Source organism: Epinephelus moara, chromosome 16 (genome assembly GCF_006386435.1).
Source record: "Epinephelus moara isolate mb chromosome 16, YSFRI_EMoa_1.0, whole genome shotgun sequence".
NCBI classification, from domain to species: Eukaryota; Metazoa; Chordata; class Actinopteri; order Perciformes; family Serranidae; genus Epinephelus; species Epinephelus moara.
In genome coordinates this window covers 41,562,696-41,585,198 of record NC_065521.1, presented here as the reverse complement: position 1 = coordinate 41,585,198, position 22,503 = coordinate 41,562,696, and the positions used below count along the sequence as shown (strand labels likewise).

Sequence of the window (22,503 nt, the reverse complement as noted above, 5' to 3'; positions counted from 1 at the left end):
GAGCAAACCTGCCTGCCTTTCCATGTGCCTACGGGGAAAGCGTAAGGCAGAGAGAGAACACCTCTCTGCCCTTCCACATGCCTGCGCAAACCTAAGGTGGCGAAAGCACACCTTTGACCTTTTGGGTGCATACGTGGAAAGCCTAAGGTGGAGAGGATACACCCCTCTGCCCTTCCACATGCAAACAAGGAAAGCCTAAGGCAGCAAAGACTCCCCGGGAACAGAACAGAGCATCAGTGACCAACAGAAATGACATTGATGAATCAGTTCAACAGTTTGCAGAGGGAGCAGCAACAGTAGGCAGGCCAGAGCAGTTTAAATAGGGCACCCTGAATGCTGCTCCATCAGTTGATTGGGCTGTTTGAGATCAGCTGATGTAGCTGGGATGAGAGCTGAGCTTGACATTGTGTCCTGCCTGAACAAGCACTATGCTCAATATCTGAAAATGTGATGAGTCCACGCTGACCTTGTCCCATGTATTCTGTGACGATGTAGATCGGCTCCTCGGACACCACGGCGTAGAGCTGAACCAGCTTTTCATGTCTCAGTTTCTTCATGACCTGAGCTTCTTGGAGGAAGGCCTCAGGGGACATAGTGCCGGGCTTCAGAGTCTTTATAGCCACCCGTGTTGTACCGTTCCATGTTCCTGTTAAAAGATTTTTTTTTTTAAAAGAGCAATAACAGACATATCAGTATTGATTGTTAGAACTCAATTATCAGCTTCCACCTTAGGGTCATGTGAAACCTAATCAACAGCAGTGGACAGGACAGAATAATGCCTGCTCCAGTTATTTCCAACCAGTGGTACCTGTACTTCATGGGGTACTTCTACAGATGTCAGGGTGTAAGAGGAAAGACTGTGAGTGGCTATAACACCTGAACAATATGTGTTGCAATTAAGAGTATCTGAAAGCTATTACAGAGCTGTAGCAGTTAGCTAACAGTAATGACTACATGGCTGAAATAGCTAAAAGTGATGGATGAATGGTTAAAACATCTAATTTCTCCCATTCAAAGTACGAGATGTGTGAATGCAAACAATCTAAACAGTGACAGTTCACTTCCATGTCAGTAATAGTTCAGAAATATCCATTTTAAAATAATCTAATTAACATTTGGAACACGACGGGTGGTGCTGATGAGGGGATAAACTGACATCCTATGCAATGTCTCTTCAATTACACGCCTTCTCTTAAACCTGCTTACAGTACTATTTACCAGTCAAACCCCATATCAGAGCAGACAGCCACCAGCTGTAAACCTGCTGAGGTAAAATTTCCATTGATGCTTCTTCACTTTGATCATTTTGTCAAACTGACCAGGACCATGAAATACAGTATTTCCCACTGAGCAGGGGAATGTCCGTTATCAGCTACAGCAACAACAAAAGCATTAAAGGGATAGTCTGGATTTTTTGAAGTGGGGTTGTATGAGGAACCTATCCATAGTAGTGTATTAAATACAGCCACGGGAGCTAAGCAAGGTACTGCTGTGCATGGGGGCAGCAGACAAACATATTTAGCCCAGTTCAGACCAAAGATTCGTGACATGATAAAACCGTTTTAGACTGAGAAAAGTTGCCGCGGTGTGAACTGGCCGGTCTGAGCTCGACTCAAGCCGGCTGATGGTGTCACCTGCAACTCAGCTGGTCAGATCGCTGGCAGCTGGTTTTAGAACACAAAGCACGTCACCAGTTTCTACAGCCAATCAGCTAGTAGTGAAGTCTGCAGGTCAAGTCAAAATGACCACAGACGCCGTGTTGGCTTGCTGCGGCTGGTGCTCTGTCCCCGCTAAGCCCTCTGTTTCCATCACGGTGTGCCGGTGTCGAACTGATGCCCGTTTGTGTCTGTTTTTCGCCATTTCATCACTGCTACAAATGCAGCTGTAGCCAGTATCTCACTATCACTATCATTATTCATATTTTAATAAGCTACAAATTATATTCAGCCACTAAATAAGTCTGAAAAGCTGCAAATCAGAACAGAAGTACAGAGAGCTGTTGCATAGAGATGATACACCATCTCATCTAGTTGCATTGGTGTGAACTGCCAGGTTTTTAGAATGCATTGCAAGTAGCTGCCTGTTTCAGCTTGTCTCGTCGTGAATCTTTGGCCTGAACTGGGCTTTTTAGCCACCTAAAAAAAATCAATAATAGTTTAAGCGTATCAGACAGCCCGTTCCAGGGATGCCGACACCTTCAGGAGCCTACCACATCCATGCTCTTGTCATAGGCACCAGACTCCATTGACAAAAACAGTAATTTTAGCTCGCTGCACACAGGAGCTGGTCTACATTGCCTCAACGGGTTAGTTTGTTTTGTTTTAGTTTGCCAAAGTAACTAACTGATCGAGGCAGCAATAGACCAGCAGCTCCTGCGTTCAGTGATGTAAAATCAGTTTTTCTCAATGGACTCTGGCTTTGAACAGACTGAGTTAACAGTTTCAGTTATCTGTTGGAAATCACTGCATAACAGCAAGGTATATTGGTGGAAAAATACAAAATATAACACACACTTAAACTGATGTTTTACATTTTTTTTGGTGGCGAAAATATGTTTTGTTGTTTAGGTAATACACTGACTATGGATGAGGCTCTTGTACAACCCCACTTCAAAATATCCTTTCCATTTAAAGAGAAAAGAAGAAGATCTGATGCACTTTTTGGGGTAAAGATTTAGAAAGAGTATGAAAGAATAGAACTTCCATGTTCGCTTTGGTCTTCACAAGGTTTGTTAATATTTAACTGGAAGTGTGTCTTGAAACTTCCTCTTTCAGTGGGCAATAAAAGGAAATGTCTCCACAGGAAGAAAGATATCAGCAGAAGCACTTTCTCCTCTTATTATTTTGGGGTTTTGGAGATATGCAGGGCTTGTTCAGAAAATAGATCAAAGCGTGGCTTACCCATCCACACCTCTCCAAAGCAGCCCTGCCCGAGCTTGAGGTCAAGACGGAGAGACTCTCTTGGGATCTCCCAGGCGTCCTTGGATAAGCCCTGAGTCTGAGGCTTCAGCACAGGACAGATGTCTGTTAGACTGTGACACAGTCCATCAGCATGCTCTGCGGGACACAAAGAAGACATGGTTAAAAAATCCATCTTCAAAATCACAGAATAATCATCTGAGGGTGCAAGAGGGAGAGACTTTCTTAATCAGATTTATATCTTTTATTTAAGGGTCGTACACCAGAAGATGCCCAGCACACATGGGAAATTATACCATGGTACAAACCATACACTTATCGGCCACTTTATTAGGTACACCTGTTCAACTACTTGTTAACACAAATAGCTAATCAGCCAATCATGTTGGCAGCAACTCAATGCATTTAGGCATGTAGACATGGTGAAGATGACCTGCTGAAGTTCAAACTGAGCATCAGAATGAGGAAGAAAGGTGATTTAAGTGACTTTGAACGTGGCATGGTTGTTGGTGCCAGACGGGCTGGTCTGAGTATTTACTGGGATTTTCAGCACAACCATCTCTAGGGTTTACAGAGGATGGCCCCAAAAAGAGAAAATATCCAGTGAGCCAAAATGCCTTGTTGATGCCAGAGGTCAGAGGAGAATGGCCAGACTGGTTCAAGATGATAGAAAGGCAACAGGAAGACAAATAACCACTGGTTACAACCAAGGTCTGCAGAAGACCATCTCTGAAGCAACAACACCTTGTCCAACCTTGAAGCAGATGGGCTACAGCAGCAGAAGACCACACCAGGTGCCACTCCTGTCAGCTAACAACAGGAAACTGAGGCTACAATTCACACAGGCTCACCAAAACTGGACAATAGAAGATTGGAGAAACGTTGCCTGGTCTGATGAGTCTGGATTTCTGCTGCCACATTCAGATGGTAGGGTCAGAATTTGGTGTAAACAACATGAAAGCATGGATCCATCCTGCCTTGTATCAACGGTTCAGGCTGCTGCTGCTGGTGTAATGGTGTGGGGGAATGGGAGATTCTCATCATGGATGTGCAGCCGACAAATCTGCAGTGACTGTGTAATGCTATCATGTCAATATGGACCAAAATCTCTGAGGAATGTTTCCAGCAGCTTGTTGAGTCTGAAGGCAAAAGGGGTCCAACCCGTACTAGCAAGGCGTACCTAATAAAGTGGCCAGTGAGTGTATATTTAAAATGTCAAACATAAAGTGCTCTCATACGCAGATGGTAAGCATTTGACACAAACTGAACAAAGTGAAACAGAATCTTAAGTCTACATTCATCAGACAAGGAAAACAAATCTGGACATTCAGGAAAAGCTTGTATCCGAGACTGTAATAAAATGAACAGTAGAACAAAAAGTGTATTTCATTCTCAGTCTCTCCCAGGTGAGGTCACACAGGATTACATTGTCTCAATAAACAAATATGAACTCACTGCGATAGTGGCTGACAAGCTGCTGCAGGTTACTGAACTGCGTGCGTGATGTGATGTAGAAGCCTCCGCTGTCCAGCTTCCTGATCTTGTAGTGCTTCACATTCAGCCCTTTGGTGTTATCATAGTCCAATACAGACAGACAGTAGGCACCTAAGGAGGAATATGATAATGCATGATGAGAGGAAATATACTCCAAGAATATATGACTCTTATAATCTGGACAAAAACATTATTTAGTGTGCATGGATATAAAAGGAGGAATTACTGGTGACTATGTGCTCATTACACCACCAGAGGGCAGCGTCAGTCAGGTGAAAAAAAAAAGTGTGAATCACAGCGGCTCAAGGCGATGCCTCCCCCTTCTGTGAATGTTTGAACTGGGTGAGATGGCCCGTGGTTGTACAGTCCTCAGCCTCAGCTCCACACTGACCTAATTCTGTCGGGCTCACCCACCCAGTACCTCCCCACTCACTCCTGCTCACTCACTTCCCCTCCATCCTTCCCCACCTTGTCCTCTTTCTCATTCTACGCAGAGCTTACATACAGATCCAATAATGGGAAACTACAGGAATCCTGCAATGTACACATGAACACAAATCACACACACATTCACACAGAGCGAGCTGAACCCGTGGAGACTGCTGCTGCAGCAGTCGCAGCAGAGCCGCAGAGCAGCTGCCTATCAGAACTATCTCCAGACTGAGTCCCACAGGCGGCACATCCAACCTTTTCCCATCTGCCTGATTCGTCTCTCCTCTGTACCCACACCGCCACACGACTGACACACAGCAGGGCGCACAGCAAACAGCAGGATGTCACGTCTCAATGCTAGACAGAATTTACTTTCTTTTTTTTGGCGCTTCTTGGTAAGACATGTCGTGAAATGTTCTGATCTCTACATGAAGCTCATAAGTTCATTAAAGAAAGGAAGTGAAGAGGCCGACATAAACCTTACTACATTTGAAATAACACCAGTAATCAATGGTATGTGCTGCAGCAAGTGTGATTCTCATAAATTTCCAGGACAAAATGTTCTCTGGGTGGGACTGTACACCAGAGACTGAATAATTAGGTCTACTCCCAGGTCCTAAGAGCTCTCACCTTTACAAACCTACTTTCCCATACTCTGTGTTAAACCTTCAGGCTGTCGTTGGAGGATGCCAAAAGTCAAAACACTCCTTAGAACCCCTCTGGCATAGTTTGACTGTTTAAAGGGACAGTTCACCCCTAAATCAAAAACACATATTTTCCCTCTTACCTTTAGAACTATTCATCAATCGAGATTGTTTTGGTTTGAGATGCCAAGTGTTGGAGATATCAGCTGTGGAGATGTCTGCCTTCTCTCCAGTATAATGGAATTAGATGGCACTCAGCTTGTGGTGCTCAAAGTGCTAAAAAATACACTTGAAAAACTCAACAGCAATGTCTCTTTCCAGAAATCACGACCTGGTTACTCAAAATAATCCACAGATCTTTTTGTTGGCAGGTTCATGTCGGAGTTATTGTCTTTCTACTGAACTACAACTGTCAACCGTATCACCATGCCGAATAACTGTGTACCCACTCATGGATGGGAGAGGGGGCCTCCCTAGGGTAGTGGTTAGAGCACTCGTCTTCCATGCCTGGTTCGTATCCTGCTGGGGTTGACGTCAGCAAAGGCAGGTGGTCGCAAGAGGTTCCCACCGACAAATAAAATGGCATCAGATTCCTTAAGGGGGATTCAGGATAAGAGAGTAACTCCGGAATCTGAGCCAAGTCCTCAACGCGGACACATCTCAAGCCCGTTGTAGACGGGAGGTTCTAGACGTAACAGCGGATTCATTCTACTTGTAGATGAGACTCGGGCTTGTGACAATGCAGGATATAAACATTAATGGCGCTGCTAGCTAGCTGAGTCGTGCTAGGTGAGCTAGCAGTAGATGCACGCTTCCTTCAGTGCAGTAATAGAATTGGCAGATGTAGTTGGGTAGAAAGAAAATAGTTCCTACATGAAACTGCTCACAACAAGGTCTGTGGATTATCTTGAGTATCTGGGTCATGATTTCTGGAAAGAGACATTGCTGTTGAGTTTTTGAAATCTATATTTTGGGCACTTTGAGCACCACAAGCTGAGTGCCATTGAGTTCCATTATATTGGAGAGAAGGCAGACATCTCTACAGCTGATATCTCCAACAATCTGCAACTGACACCAAAACAATCTGGATGGTAAAACAGCACAACAGGTAAGAGGGAAAATGTGTTTTTGATTTTGGGGTGAACTGTCCCTTTAATAGGGCGGTGTATCATTTGATTATTGTTTTCTTTTTTTTGCTACAGTTTTTCAGTGCAATATCAAAATTATACTTTTGAAAAAATCTAAATTATCCATCACGAGGCAATGAAAATTTGACATGTTCTTCTCGAAACCCCTTTTTTAAAGTTTTAAAGCACTTGGATACTTGATACCAAGAACACATTTTGGTCCAGATTCAAGACATACTGAGGTTTGATGCCCAACCATATGGTCTAGAGAAGCAGAATTAGTGATGAGGTTGCTCCTTTTGTAGCCACAAGACTCCACAGACTCACCTTTGGTGGTCTCACTCTCTCGCACCAGGAAAGTCCCCCTCCTGTTCTCTAAACTTAGCAGCAGCCTCTCCGAGTCGCGGCGAGTGATTTTGCCAAAGTACCACCTGGTGAGGTTGAGATAAAAAAACAAAACAAAACATGGGACACAGAGGGAGCAGGTTGGTGAGGGGGAGAAGATGCATGTGGGTGGAAGAGAAGGAATGATAGAGCGAGGGTGAGTTGTTGCTCATGGTTTCAGAAAGAGCAGTGAAACTGTCTTTGCATTCCAGATGCGGTGCATACTAATGCCTACAGTGCAACAGCTGCTTACCTGGACTCTAGAGTCAGTCTGAGATGACTGGAGGGGCAGGAGGAAAAGTGAGAAATCAAGTTGTTATAAAAGTATAAAAGAAGTTTGTGTGGCTTGATTGTATAAGCAGGCAAGTTAGCACGTAAAGATCAGCAGTGTACGTCCCCCAGGAGAAGATAACAGTACACGTACCATAGTCATTTAAAGGAGCATGTCCACATTTTGGTAAATGTGCTTATTTGCTTTCTTGCTGAGACGTAGATGTGAAGATTGATACCACTCTCATGTTTGTACGATCATTGTGACGCTACAGCCAGAAGTCAGTTAGCTTAGCTTAGCATAAAGACTGGAAACAGAGGGAAACAGCTAGCATGGCTCTGTCAAAAAAACAACAAAAAAACCTGACCAACTAGTGGATTATGAGCAGGACTATTTCTTGGTCAAGTGCAGTGACTTCCTGGAGTGTTGTCATCATCTTTAGGTTGCCAAGCAACCACCTGGAACTCCAGGAAGTTACTGTGCCCAGCCAAGAAATAGGCTTTTTTTGTTTGACTGTTCACATTATCTTTTTAAAATGTGGCCATGTCAGATTCCAGTGTGATCTGGTCATGATTCTGTTCTGTCCCACATGCACAAAAGAACAACAACAAAGATATCACATGCAGCAGCCCATCGTACGGGAGTCAGCCACTGAAGTCAGTGTTTACAGTTTATTTATAAGATGATGTGCAGTGGAAGCCAGCCAATTCTTGAGCAGGTGATAACGAGGACGAGGATCAAGAGAAAAAGAGAGACAAATCTTTAATTGGGCTTTTTGTGGAGCAACAGCTGCTGCCTCTGTATGGAGGTGTGCACAGAGCCAGGAGCAGCAGAATCGTGACGTAAATGGCTTCACTGAAACAGATTCCATCCAACATTTCATGATGTCAAGGGCAGCTTTTAACAACATCTGTCAGCACCTCTCCACAAGGCTCTTACCGCGAGACATTTAGTTCAGGCGAGTGACGTTTAAGTTGCATGAATTCCAATATGATGGTTAAAACTGGAGGAAACCAGGTGAGCCCTCTTTAAAGGAATGGTTCACAGAGTTGCATCATATGAACAAAGCTCTGTCAGTTCTAAGGACAGGGTGGAGAAATCTGTGGAAAAGTTGAGAAGCTGTTTGGAGTACATTGCTGGTGTATCTCTATCTTAATCATATCATATGCCATGTGCTAAAAATCAGAGTTGGGTCATTTTGCCTGCAGTCTGAACACTTTGTGAGCTTTATAGGTTTAGATAGGTAGATTTCATTACCTAGACAGAGGCCAGGGTGGCTGTTTCTATGCTAAGCTGAGCTAAACAGCTGCTGACTGTACCTTCATATTCAAAAGACAGACATGAAAGTGGCATCAATCGTCTCAGCTCTCGACAAGAAAGCAAATAAGAGTTGCACTATCCCTCTGAGTGCTCATTTAAAATTCACATTGAGATAAAAAGCAAGAAAATTCTGGAGAATCAAACATTTGAGTGTTAATTCGTTCAAGTCCTTGATGACAGATAGACAAGAGACAGAGCAAGAAAAAAACAAGGTTTACTCTTCTGCCTGGATGGAGTCAGATGGAGCCACATAATTGCTGGGGATATAACCGCTCTCTCCAGTGGTCAGGGAGCGCGCCAGCCACCAGTCGCCTTCCCTGCACAGATGAAACGATAACACACAGCTTCACTGAGGCTCATCATCACACATCCAAAACACAAATAAAACAGTCTCTCTGACTGGAAGGGCTGGTGTTTATCAAGTGTCTCTGAATATAAATAAATGGCTGCTGATTATTTTTGCATTTTCTGTAGCCACTCAACAAAATGTAGTCCCCACAGTAACTGAGCTCTTGGCTCCTGAAGAAGCTCGATAAACACAAGCCCAGGTATCTCTACTGTTAAAAAGTATATATTTGGAGGTTATGTAATTATAAACAAACATGCATTCATGTGGGTATGACAACAGGGAGGGGTGGGGCGTGTATGCTACATATAATCAGGGGGTGGGAAGCTTTGCAGCACTATGTTCAATCAGAGAATCAAAAGTAAAATTACAGTTTGATTCAAGGCCACAGTCATGGAGTCAACACTGGGGGGACCAAATCTGCAGGGAGGGTGTGTGGATCAGAAAAAATGTATAACATCCATTAATAGTGGTCGCTACACCAATATAACGTGATAAAGACATTAACGTAAATTGAAAACGCCTGTAAGCTGTGTTCTGCTTTGGTACGGCAACACCATTTGGACAAACCACACGCAGATCTGCAGTACACCGTAATACCAAAACTGGTAGTAATAATAATGGCAATCTGTTAAAGGAACAGTGTGTAAGATTTATGGGGATTTAGTGGCATCTAGTGGTGAGGATTGCAGATTGCAACCAGATGAAACTTCTCCAGGTTAGAATTCCTTCGGTGTTCATTATTCAGGAGGTTTTAAGCGGGAGCTGAATTATCCACAGAGGTCTCTTCCTCTCCAAAACAAACAGCCCAGGTGATTTAAACCAGTAAAAACACTGAATAAAGCAGTTTCACATTTTATAAAGTCTGTGTTTTCCAACACTTTCCTCGCAGAGGGGCTGCCAACTACGACGGCCAATGCGAAAACCAAAATGCCAGTGTTTGGTTTGTCCATTCTGGGCTACTGTAGAAACATGGTACCCTGGAAATCCAGAGTTCTCGCGAGAGCACAATTTGAATTTGCTCAGCGAGTCACTCTGGCAATCAGTAATGATGCTCATTACCCATGCCGTTGGAGCCGAGCTGCACAAGTCACATCGGTGTATCTGATATAGGCGGGCCAGAGGTGAGCTAAACTGATGACGACAGCGCTGCGATGACGAAGTCCGGAATCAGTCAGTAAACATTGCAAGATGGCTACAGATGAACACCAGTTGTTTGAAACGGCTTTGGCTGCTACAATGAACGAGTTAGACTTGGCTTTTTCTCTAAAAGAGGAACAGAAGACGGCGCTCGAGTCTTTACTTTGCAAGAAGGACGTTTTTGCTGTTTTGCCGACTGGATACGGGAAGAGTCTAATCTACCAGTTAGCTCCACTGGTAGCTAAGCTCTGGATACGTCACCCCGTGTATTGTTCTGATTGGTCGTAGTGTTATCCAGTTGCGCGCAGTGATATTTTCAAATGCATGCTTGGTGCCGCCCCTTGAGCTGGGCCATTTGCATTACTCAAAGCCAGACCCTAAATCTTTCTAGGTTTGGATCTGGATTTCCAGGCTAGAAACATGGCGGTGCAACATGGGGATCTCTGTAGACAAGGACCTGCTCCCCACGTAGACATAAACGGCTCATTCTCATGTAAGGAAAATATAACGATTCTCATTTACAGGTGATTCTACACTAAAGAAAACATACTTATTACATTATATTCCATTTCTGCCAACATATCCCCCTAAATCCTACACACTGAACTTCATTTATGATTATGATTACATCTATTAATAATTATTTCAGATGGTGTTGCATGGTTGCCTGTTGTGGTATAGAAAAAAAGATTTTATTTATATTTTTTAAAGATTATATTTTGGGCCTTTCCCCCAATACCTTGGCGTCTTGTCTGTCTGAGAATCAACTTCAAAATACTGCTGTTGGTTTACAAAGCACTGAATGGTTTAGGGGCCAAATACATTTCTGACCTTCTGCTACACTATGAACCATCCTGACCTCTCAGGTATTCTGGTTCAGGCCTGCGTTGGTTCTCCAGAGTCAAGACTAAACGTGGAGAAGCAGCGTTAATTTTTATGCACCACGTATCTGGAACAAACTCCCAGGAACTCTCACTTCTTTTAAATCAAGGTTTAAGACTTATCTTTTTGCTGCTGTCTTTTATCAAATCAAATATTTATTAATTTCTTACACTGCATTGTAATTTTTATCATTCAAACCCTTTCATTAACAGCACTGTAACTTTAAGTCTTGTATTTTAAACTGGCCTTAGTGTATTTTAAGTTTTCAGTTTCTATTCTCCAGTTCTTTAATGAATGTTCTTTTATATTGTGTTTCTTTTGCACCTTGTCTTGATGCTTTATGCAGAGCACTTTGAATTGCTTTGCTGCTGAAGTGTGCTATAGAAATAAACTTGCTTTTACTGATAGAATAGCTTATGATAAACAGGAAAAGTGGGAGAGAAAGGGGGTAATACATGCAGCAGAGGCCCACAGGTTGGATTGACCCGGGCCTCAGCTTTTATGGGGCGCACACTCTGCCAGATGAGCCAGAGGTCGCCCCTGCATATTTGAATATATATCATAATTACTGCTGTGGTTATTTTACAGTAGTTACTTCCAGATGACCTGTATTGATCATAGAGCTGCAAGGCTTTGCACCAACTACTGTACCGAGGGTTCATGGGGCAGAGTTATGTGGTTTGCGCCTTTCTAGCGAAGTGGTATTACAGTGCATAAGTACTATATATGCCTCAGGTGATACAAACACACACGCACACAAACAGCACATTGAAAACGCCAGAGAAGCTTCACAAACCTGCAGTTCACCTTCCTCCTGTAAAAAAACGTGATGGTTTGTGATGGAAAAGGAGAGAGATGAAAGGGAAATGGTGGAAAAGAAAGGGGTTAAAGAAATACAGAGAGCATGTTATGAGCAGTGGAAGAACAGCAGAGTACACAGAACAGACTGATAATATAGTGCATACAGCTATGAGTCTAAAATATTTAAACCGTTACATAACTTGCAGACGAGGGAGGCACGATGATGAGGCGAAAGGGTGAAAAACATGCACAGTTTTATCATAACAGAAGCTCATCAGGTCGCTGTGCACGGCTGCATCGTTTAATCAGAAAGCTAAGACGAGCCTGACTGACACCTAATTTGAGTGTGCTAACCCGCAGACTAATCTTAGAGATGGTTAATGGATCCTGGGTGTACTTGACCCAATAATGATCCAGGTCTTTGGCTTAAGGGGCCAGATGCAGCGCTAATCCACTATTGTCCTCAGCTCCTGCCTTCTAGGTCAGCAGTTTGTTAGCGGGGGTGCAGCACTACAATATATGGTTCACTGCACCTCTATTGATTCATAGAACAAGCCCTGCTTTTAAAAACAAGCATGACTCCCCTTAAACAGGTTAGGATGGTGTGGGGTATCTGGGTCTCGCACTGCGTCTGCTTCTCAGGAAAAGGCAATAAAAATAGCCGTGTCCTTTCTGAGGTGTGCTGAGCTGCGGAGTGTAATCAGTCTTTTGTGAATGAGGCAAAAATTGTGCAGTTGACACAAAAGTCAAGCTCTGCTGAGGGAAGCCCGTTCCTATGGTTACAGGAGGTTTCAGAGAGACGACAGGCAACATGCATTTCGGGGTGCAAAGCAGCCAGTCAGACAACTGAGCAATAACTCAGACAGACAATCTGTGGACGTGTCTATGTGCAGTTATTCATCGTTCACACACAGTATGAAGAGAGTGTTGTTGGACTGGTTTTGTTTACTTGTGTGTGCACTGATAAAAAAGAAAGGCCATGTGATTTCTCTGCTTTCCTTACGTGTTGTTGACTATCTGGAGGCGTTCACCCTTCCTGAAGGAGAGGTCTGAGGCCGTTCTGGACTCGTAGTCATACAACGCCACGAAGGTCGTCACACCTCCTGTCAGGAGAGAAAGTTTGGCTGTTACCAAAGACATATTGGACATACTGGGGGCATTCAGTTAAAACAAACCATTGAATCTAAAAATTAGAGCTTAGAGCTGAGGTTCTAACTTTAACTGACATCTTCTGGTCGGTTGGTTGATTGGTTGGTCGATACGTTCTTGTCCAAACCAAATGCTCATTGGTCGGACAATTGCTGGTGTTACATTCACAGGGTGTCTACAGATATAACAGGTTAAATTTAAGACTTTTTGAGATCCTTTTAATACCAAACCTGCAATAATACACATTTTATGTGTGTGTGTGTGTGTGTGAGTGTGACAGACATGTTAAATGAACAGTAAGGGAAAATGCCAACAATTCTCAAGTGTGAGTTTAAGTTTAATGTGTTTAATGTAAAAAAACAAATTGTCATCGATGTCATAAATGCTATTTATTATTGCAATTCTTTGTTCTGTCCAATGATTGTAAACGGTCGTTGGGTCGGTCAGGCTGGAGGAATTTTTGCGGTAATGTGACTGAGAATATTCAACACCCATCGAATCTGAATTTAAGACAATTTAAGACTTTTTAAGGACCTGTAGACACCCTACATTCATGAGGCTGTGTGTCCACCAAGGCGGTTTTTTTTTCTCTGCTAAAAAACACAACTTGTTGTTGCTGACGTTTGGTCTTTGTGGTATTTGTGGTATTTGTTTCGCCCCTCAGTGACTGGATGGCTGGGTAAAAAGTGATAATGATGGGCACAGCGCTTTACCCAAAGGTAAACGTGTTTCCACTCTAATTTTTCAATTGCAGAAATGGAAAGATAATCACAGAAGACATTTAGCGCTGGATTTATCATTATGGATTTATTCTGCAAAGTCTCGCAATACAAGGGAAGTCTCTCAAATGCAGCGTTCTCAAGATATTTAAAGCTTTTTTAAAAGAGGGGTTGTATGGAGTGCTTATCCATAGACAGTATATTACATACAGTAGTTGTCAGCTGGCACATCCCCAGTTTGGAGAAGCATGCTGGAGTCTGACATGGAAGCTAAGCAATGTACTGCTGTGGAGGGGTCAGCAACAAAACACATATAAGCCACCTAAAAAACAGTCCCACTGACAATAAATTTTAATTTAATTATCAGTGTTAGTATACTCTATATCAAAGGAATTTTCACTGCTTCACCTTAACATCAGACAGTGATGTCCAACTGGAAAAATTAGCCGTTATATTGCTTTCTTCAAAGCCAGACTCCATTGAGAAAACCAGTGATTTAACATTGCCGAACACAGGAGCTGCTGGCGTACCACTGACTCTAACAGTTATTTTGCTTGTGTTGTTTAAAGAAGGGTTAGTTTGGATTCACCAAAGTCACACAATAACACAAACTAACTGATGAAGGCAGCAGTAGACGAGCAGCTCCTGTGCTGAAATTACTGTTTTTGTCAGTGGAGTCTGGTGGCTTTGACGACAGCACAGATGGGGAACTGAAGCTGTTAATGGCTGTCTGACAGAAAGGTAAAGCAGTGAAAATACTCTCAGTGTAGCGTACCCTTAAACTCATACTAATTATTTTTAGGTGGGACTTTGTTTAGGTGGCTAAATTTATGTTTTGTTGCTGACCCCCATCCACAGCAGTACTCCAGCCTGCCTCTCCAAACTGTGGGCGTGCCGACGGACATCTACTGTTTGCAATACACTGACTATGGATAAGTAAGTTGGGTTTTCTCATCGGTCCTGTTCAGTGCTTGGTGGTAAGACAGACTCACGCAGGAAGCCCAGCTGGAAAAGCTCCACTTCAGTGCTACAGTATGCAGTTTATTTTCAGGTAATATTACTTCAGACATCACATTTTTTCACCTGCCCAATCGGACAACTGCATGAGGCATTCACTTGCCCAAACACAGAGTATGTTAGTGTTAACATAAAAAAGCTTTGGTGGTCACACAACGCTACCAGGTAAAGTGTACTCAGTGCTCTGTGGCCAGTTAAGTTAATCCAGTCAGATATTTTTCCCTCTTTGACCAGTTGAAGAGAGGGTAGAGTTTCAGACCACAATTCCCTGTGGTTGATTACAGCCCTAATTCTCACCTGCTAGTGTGATTCTGTTGGGAGAGGTGACGCTGTTATTGTCCACGCCTCCAAACAGGGCCAGCTCTGCATTATTGGTCATAGACTGATTACCACCCAGTCCTCCATCCATAGTAGGGCTACGATTGGGTGTTAAGGACTGCTGATTGGAGCTGTGGTGGTGGCCGCCAGCCCCTCCACCAGAGCTGAGGTTGCCATCGAGGCTGCGGGTTCGCTGACCAACATCCTTGGGCTTACTCTTGGATCCCCCCATGGCCAAGGCCTGTGATGCATTCAAGGACAGAGAGAGAGAGAGAGAGAGAGAAAAAAAGAAACTTAACTGAAGTTGCATTTCAAGGCACTGTAAATAATTTTGCATCAAACAGACTTTCTAACGTCACTTTCGCAGCACACATTCTTTGGAAAAATACCTCTGACTACCACAACACCAGATGCAGAAACCAGAGACGGAATGGAGAGCACGGCTCTAAACCCACTGAGACGCAGTGTCATGTAGACCACATGAACCACAGCTTCCCAACGGATGGTGGAGCAGCTGCCACTCCTCGCTTTCAACACATGAGATCCACTTCACCCCGCTGCCACCAGCCGAGCACATACACACACACACACAGCAGACATGTCGCACATGCCTGCATGCACATGTGTCAGACACAGATGCACATATGAAGACATCAGCATTTTGTGGCGTCATGGTCCGAAGCTTTATTCAAACTGATCATTTAAAGATGAGTCAGTTTGTTTTTTTAGTAAAGCCACATCACTTTAGTCATTAAAGGGAAACTAAAGGGTACGTGAAGTCCTGGGTTCTTCCTCTTTGTAGCAGCGCTGAATGAATCAATTATTCAACAGAAGATTGATCACCAATAACTGTGATAAACAATTAATAATGTATGTAATTTGCAGTCGCAGTAGCAGTTCACAAGGCTGTGCTTCGGCACTGTGTTGCCAACACTAGAATGCTAACATGCTCACATGATGATATTAACATGCTGGTGTTTAGCAGGTGTAATGTTAAACATATTCAACATCATAGTTTAGAATGTTAGCATGCTTACATTTGCTAATTAGCACTAAAGCACAAAGTACAGCTGAGCTTTTTACATATTTTTTTAGACGAAAAGTGAGGGGATCATCAAAGTAATTGGTGGTGATGAACCAACAGATCAACCAATATCGCCATCACTAAAGCCACGACTAGGGCTGCAATGAATAATCCATTAATTGATTGGTTGTCAACTATTAAATTAATATCATACTTATTTGATAATGATAAATCATGTTTAGTATATTTTTTTTAAAGAAAAAAAAGTCAGAATTTTCTGATTCCAGCTCCTTAAATGTGATTATTTTCTGGTTTCTTTATTCCTCTATGACAGTAAACTGAATATCTTTGGTTTTTGGACGAAACGAGACATTTGAGGACGTCATCTTGGGCTTTGGGAAGCACTGATCGACCTTTTTCACAATTTTTGGAACCTTTACAGACCAAACATTCAATGCTTTGAGCCTCTCAAATGGGAGAATTAACAGTTTTAAACCACTGAAACTGAAAATCTTTGGATTTTTAGACTGTTGGTTGGACATTAAAGTTAAATTGGGGACATTGTTAGGCTCTGACAAACATTTGCACATTTACACATTCAGCAGGCACAGAACAACATCATGATTCATTTGGAGACATGTCTCTTGCCACCTGACAAACATAAGTCCGATATCATATTTGGCGTTAACCAACTCCCACGAAAGATATGGTACCGATTCACACACACATTCGCACACCTTGCATACCATACATGGCACCACCTGCTACTCAGTAACCATTCACACGCTCTCACACACCAATGAAACAGCCATCAGGAGCAATTTAGGGTTCAGTATCTTGCCCAGGGATACTTCAACATGCGGACTGGAGGAGCCAAGGATCAAACTCACGCTATTGCGATTAGAAGACAACTCGCTCTACCGCTGCTAAATCCTTCACTATGTTCACCTGCAAGTTGAGCTGAGTCAGTGTGCCATATTACACATAGCTCAAGTGATTTAAAACCATTGATTAGTGCAGCTTTAATGGTAAAAATAATCAACAGATTAATTGCTAATGAATCATTAGCTGCAACTATAGTGATCCATTGATGGGCTCCGAGGTGATTACAACACTTAACAGCACATTACTTCAAAATAGCTTTTGTGTTTTAATGTTGCTGAGAGTTAAACAGCAGCAGTGAAGTGGTCACAGATAGATACGACCAGTGTGGGCATCAGTGAGTCATCAGATCACTGTGCTGCAGTCAGTTTTCAGCAAAGAATAAAATTTGAGATACTCAACCAAAACCTAATGAGAACAGACCAAAGGTCAAGAGGGCAGTTTTGGATTGGATTTGGACTCTGCGTCTCTTCATTACTGAAGCTTCCCCGCCTACTCAGGCTCATGAAGTGGCTCTAATAACAGCTTAGTGCCGGGGAAATCATTACACTAAGCCAAGGATAATTTAGAGACTCAAGCCCGTGCTATCATGGATAGATATAGCTGCAGGGGTCCACTAGGAAATGCTAATTTACAGAAAACACTAAGGTGGGGTGGCTCGGGAGCCCCTCTGATAAGCAGAGGAGGGTCGGGGTGCATATGGGAAGTGTCAGGCTGCTCAGCCTTCTGCTAACATCCTCTGCCTGGCTGTTGCCATTTAGGAGGCCATGCATCTGTTGGATCCGACATCGGAGTCAGCCAATGCATGAGCCCACTGTCATTCACAGGCAAATAGTCTAATCCTGAAGAAGAGACAAGCTACGGCACACTAGCGGGCATGCTTGCAGTCAGAGGGATGCAGAGACATATGGTGGAAATGCACGGCACAAAGAGGAGCACAGTTTGCTAACCACGCAAGGGATATTAGTGAAGCTGTCACTGGTTCTTGTCCGTCAGTTTGGATGCCAGAGAGCCACCACAGGAGACAAGGGCTCTCAGTCAGTTTTAGAGCCGCAGTGATGCAGCTCAGAAATAAATATTAAAACAGACAGAAAGCAGCAGCCGGAGAGATGACAGAGCGGAGCGAGGGAGGGAAGGGAACATAACGGGGGTTCATTTTGGGTTGGCATCATGAATGGGTGAGATGGGGGAGGAGGGCGAGGAAGTGGAGAGGGGTCAATGGGGCCGGACAGTCGATACCACCCCCGCCCCCCGGGGCATGTCTGCGTAAAGGGGGTCGCATCCCAGCAAGTGTAACATACATAGCGTGCAGGTTGACACACACAGACACAAGAGAGCAGACACAAAGGTGACGGGTGGCTCGGGAGCTGCTCTTTGTGTGATTTGTGTCGTCCCCGAGCAGACTGGGTGAATAGTTAATAAGCAAATCGGAGGCAGAGCACAGCGGGGACGCCGCCTCTCTCATCTCCAGCCGTCGGATGTGTAAAAGCTTTCCCCGTTTCACAGAGATGATGCTTTCACTTAAAGGGACAGTTCACAGTTGTATTAAAAAATACACATTTTTCCTCGAAGTGCGATTGTTTTGGTGTGAGCTGTCACGTACTGGAGACATTGGCCGTGGAGATGTCTGCCTTCTCTCCAACACAATGGAACTAGATGGCACTCAGCTTGTGGTGCTCAAAGCATCAAAACAATACATTTGAAAAAACTCAACAGCAATGTCTCTTTCCAGAGATCATGACCTGGTAATTCAAGATAATCCACACATCTAGTTGTGAGGAGTTTCATGTAGGAACTACACCCACCAACTACATCACTGCGCAGAAGGAAGTGTGCTATTAACTTGGGCAATACCGAGATATTACAGTATCCATACCATCAAAAATAGAGACGTTCCTCTTTTTTTATTAAACTGTTACTGAGATGCTGTAATGGGGCTTTGTTTTGTAGTGCACAACATGCAGCACCAGAGGTCAGTCTAGCCTGGTAGAACAGGCTGCTGAGCTAAGAAAGATGGAAACCGTGAGTAGTGGGGATAACGTTACAGGACTAGTAAAAAGAGAGAGCTAGGGAAAACAGCCACAGAGCCAGCATACTTTCACCTATAACTCAGTGAATTGAGAGTTCATTTCGACCGAACAGAGTTGGTGACTGTTGGGACAATGGAAAGAAAGAAGGGGTGAAGAGGTGTAACTTAGCACGTTCTATTCATGGACAATAGGCTCGTGCTTGTGACAGCATGAGGTCTGCACATTAATGACATTCTCCTGGCCTGAGCTGCAATGTTAGCTATCTCAGTTGTGGTAGGCATGAATGGATTGATAAAGAGGCCTACCAGGCACAGGACCAGGGGCCCAAAGTGTCAGGGGACCCCCTCGCCTTCATTTGCAAAATGTCATTCGTACATGCTGTCCAGGAAGAGAATTAAAATGACCACAAAGACACCCAAAAAGTATAGAAAGAGATGCAAGGGAATGACAAAGAGGCACACTACAAAAATTGAAAAAAAAACAACTACAAAGAGACATGAAATTACCTCAAAGTGAACTACAAAAAGACCCAAAAAACACAGAAGGAGACACAAAAGGACTACAGAATCACAAAATGACCAAAAAAGACAAAAACATTACTTCATAGAGAAACAAAAGACTACAAAACGGAAAAAAACAACAACCACAAAGACACTGAATTGACTACAAAAGGACACAAAACAACTAGAAGGAGACACAAAAGGACTACAGAGACACAACATGACCATAAGAGACTAGAAATTACTTCAAAGAGAAACACCAACAACCATAATGAGACACAAAAGACTACAAAATGGGGAAAAAAACAACTCCAAAGAGGCTGAAATGACTACAACAAGACACAAATCAACCACAAGGAGACACAAAATGACCAAAAAAGACAAAAAAAATTACCTCAAAGAGGCGAAAAACAATGAAAAGAACCATGACAAGACGTAAAACCACCACAAAGTCCATGTGTCTTGCTCCTGTGTAGAGGAGGTGGTGGGGCCCTTTGCATATCTGTGCCCAGGGGCCCACTGTCTCATAATCCACCCATGGTGCTAGGTTAGCTAACAATAGGTGCACGCTTCCTTCTACGCTGTGACACCGCCAGCAGGTTTCCGGAAAGAGACATTGCTGCTGAGTTTTCCAATTGTATTTTTTGTCGCTTTAAGCACCACAAGAGTGCCATCTAGTTCCATTATTACGAACAGAAGGCAGACATCTCTAGGGCCGATATCTCCAACATTCAGCGACTCAATAGAGACACCTAAACAACAGAGTTTGATAAATACCACTACAGTTAAAAGGGAAAATGTGCATGTTAAGGGATGTCGCCTTAATGAGATAATTCAAAGGGTGCTTAAACATTATGTGAACAGACCACTGCTAAATAATACTCGTGACTTGTGCTGAATATGCTTGCAGGACAGCAGCTGTGCTACATGCACATGACATCTGACGTGGTAAACAAATGAAAAAGACCCTTTTTAGCCACTCAAACATTTCAAGGTTGAATAGAATTTGGTTCATTTGGCCAACAGCGTCCTAATACTGTGACCCAGACTGCGTACCCAGACAAACACACAGAAAGCTCCCGCAAAGAGAAGACCGAACCGAGTAAACACCAAACAGAGCATTAAGAGAGTCTCAGGCCTTTCTTCACACTCCGTTTGCAACAAAGCCATCTTTTGTCGGCTCACAGCAGGCGGCATAAACAAGACACAGAAGTGGCCTGTGGCTCGCGGGCTGCCAGATCTTAGCGTGTTTTAGCTCTAACAGCCGGCAGGAAATATGGAAATGAAGGAAGTCGTGAAGCCAAACAATGTCATGTTTTGCAGGAATCATGTTTGCGTGTGTGTCATCAGTAGCTAATGGTAACAAGAGCCTGATTCTGGCCTAATAGGGCTGAGGTACTGTAACAAGCACCCACTGTCTGGGGGGGAAGGCAGGGCTGCATGAAAATCCCTCTGGCTAGGCGGAGGGGGTGTGGCAGGGTGGATGGGGGATTTGCTTAATTATGCATAAGATCTGACAATGAATTCCAAATCCTTCAAGTCTCCTGGGCTTTTGGCAAATGGGAATAGTCTTTAATATAGCTGCCGGGATTGTTTTCCCTTTCAGGATGCTGCGTATCCCTGTTTTGCTTGCTTTTTCATTTAATATAAAAAGAAAACAATTACACTCCCTGAATGGGATCCTCTCACTGAAATAAAAGAAAGAAGGTGGCGTCATTCATCTATTAACGAGATTTAATGATGGAGTCTTTGTCAGGGCAGGATCATGACGCTGGTCCATTTCCCCAACAACACAGGCTTTGAAACGAACTGTGGCTCGTTTATAAAAAACCTTCATCTCTGGGGAAGGATCAGATAGTCATGAACATCAAAATTGAACAGTCCGGCTTCAGATGTTCAGTCTGCAGGCTTAATGAGAGATTTCCCACAATGGAGCTAAAGTAAACTCACTGAGGGAGATGGCGAAGCTCTGCTATGTGAAGTGGCGTGTCAGGACTCGTGTGCAGCGATGACAGCTACAGTAGACCCCTCACTTCGACCTCACAGGGCTCGCTGTTATTGGCCCGTGGTCTAACACATGCGTCGGGCATGTACTGACAATCTACCTTCACCAAAAGACCGAACTAAACGCCTCAGGCTGCAGGTTAAAGGTCACAATTAAGCCTTTGAAGTAGGACTGTAATTACACCAATTTAACTGTTGTCTGAACACTTTGTCACATTGTAGGAATAACAAGTGTTCCTGCATAATGACGGTCTTTCACTTCTCCCTGTTCACATATGATAAATGGATCACAGAGGGGAAGCAGCGTGGGATTAGTCTACAGCCCTCTGCATTTTCCTCTGATGCCTGAGTGAGATGAAATACATACAGAACGTGCAGCCATCAGTTTAAAAGAAAAAACGATTCTGTCCGTCTTGTTTAATGAAACATGGCCTTCGATTTTAACTTTGTGTCCTGCTTTTTTTTTTGTTGCAAAAATGAATTATTCACATGGCATGACAAAGATATACTGTGCAGGATTCTCCTTAAAAACAATGTATAGACTCATACAGAGGTAATCCCTCTTAGTCATCACTTATGAGTCACTGTGAGCGTGTGGCAGTGTATATTCCTGCAGAAACTCTGATCTCTGCGTGTATTTTCTGATTTTCTTCTTATTTTCAGTGTTTGGGACATTAAGTGCAATTACATAGACATGAATAACCCGTTTATGGGGCATAACCTTTGTACATAAGGCGCCAGGTGAGCTACTTGGTGCCCTGGTTGTCCTTTTCCTTAACCCTATGGGCCCTAGGCGTTTTTGGGGTATTTTTACTGCCTTTACTTTTAAACTCATATCACAGTCATTATAAAGTCTACATACACATGCTATATCTTGTTTGTTTTTCAGGACAATATGGGCTATCCAGATTTGCCATCATTTCATGTCCTTCTATGCACCTGTATTTTATATTAATTTTTATATCAATGAAAAAAACAAATCTGTGTTACTAAATTCTTACATTTTTACATGTATCTCACCATAGCAAGTTGGAAAATGACATATTCTGCCATATCTGAAGAGGGGAGACTCTCTGGAATCTGGCAATATAAGAACCATGA

The 22,503-nt window shown here is 43.3% G+C and overlaps 1 protein-coding gene across 4 annotated transcripts in view; it reads right to left on the bottom strand.

The window, feature by feature from the left end:
• Nucleotides 1–22,503, bottom strand: part of src (v-src avian sarcoma (Schmidt-Ruppin A-2) viral oncogene homolog) — a 47,588-nt gene that overhangs the window by 5,792 nt on the left and 19,293 nt on the right. The window contains exons 2-10 of one of the 4 annotated variants that reach the window (XM_050066213.1): nt 14,942–15,203; nt 12,763–12,862; nt 11,755–11,772; nt 8,809–8,907; nt 7,253–7,279; nt 6,943–7,046; nt 4,374–4,523; nt 2,901–3,056; nt 467–646 (exon numbers count right to left, since the gene is read on the bottom strand). In XM_050066213.1, coding sequence (XP_049922170.1) covers nt 467–646; nt 2,901–3,056; nt 4,374–4,523; nt 6,943–7,046; nt 7,253–7,279; nt 8,809–8,907; nt 11,755–11,772; nt 12,763–12,862; nt 14,942–15,194 — 1,087 coding nt within the window. In that variant the 5' untranslated portion in view covers nt 15,195–15,203. The remainder of the gene's footprint in view (nt 1–466; nt 647–2,900; nt 3,057–4,373; nt 4,524–6,942; nt 7,047–7,252; nt 7,280–8,808; nt 8,908–11,754; nt 11,773–12,762; nt 12,863–14,941; nt 15,204–22,503) is intronic. The other 3 variants (XM_050066216.1, XM_050066215.1, XM_050066217.1) reach the window with 3 other exon arrangements.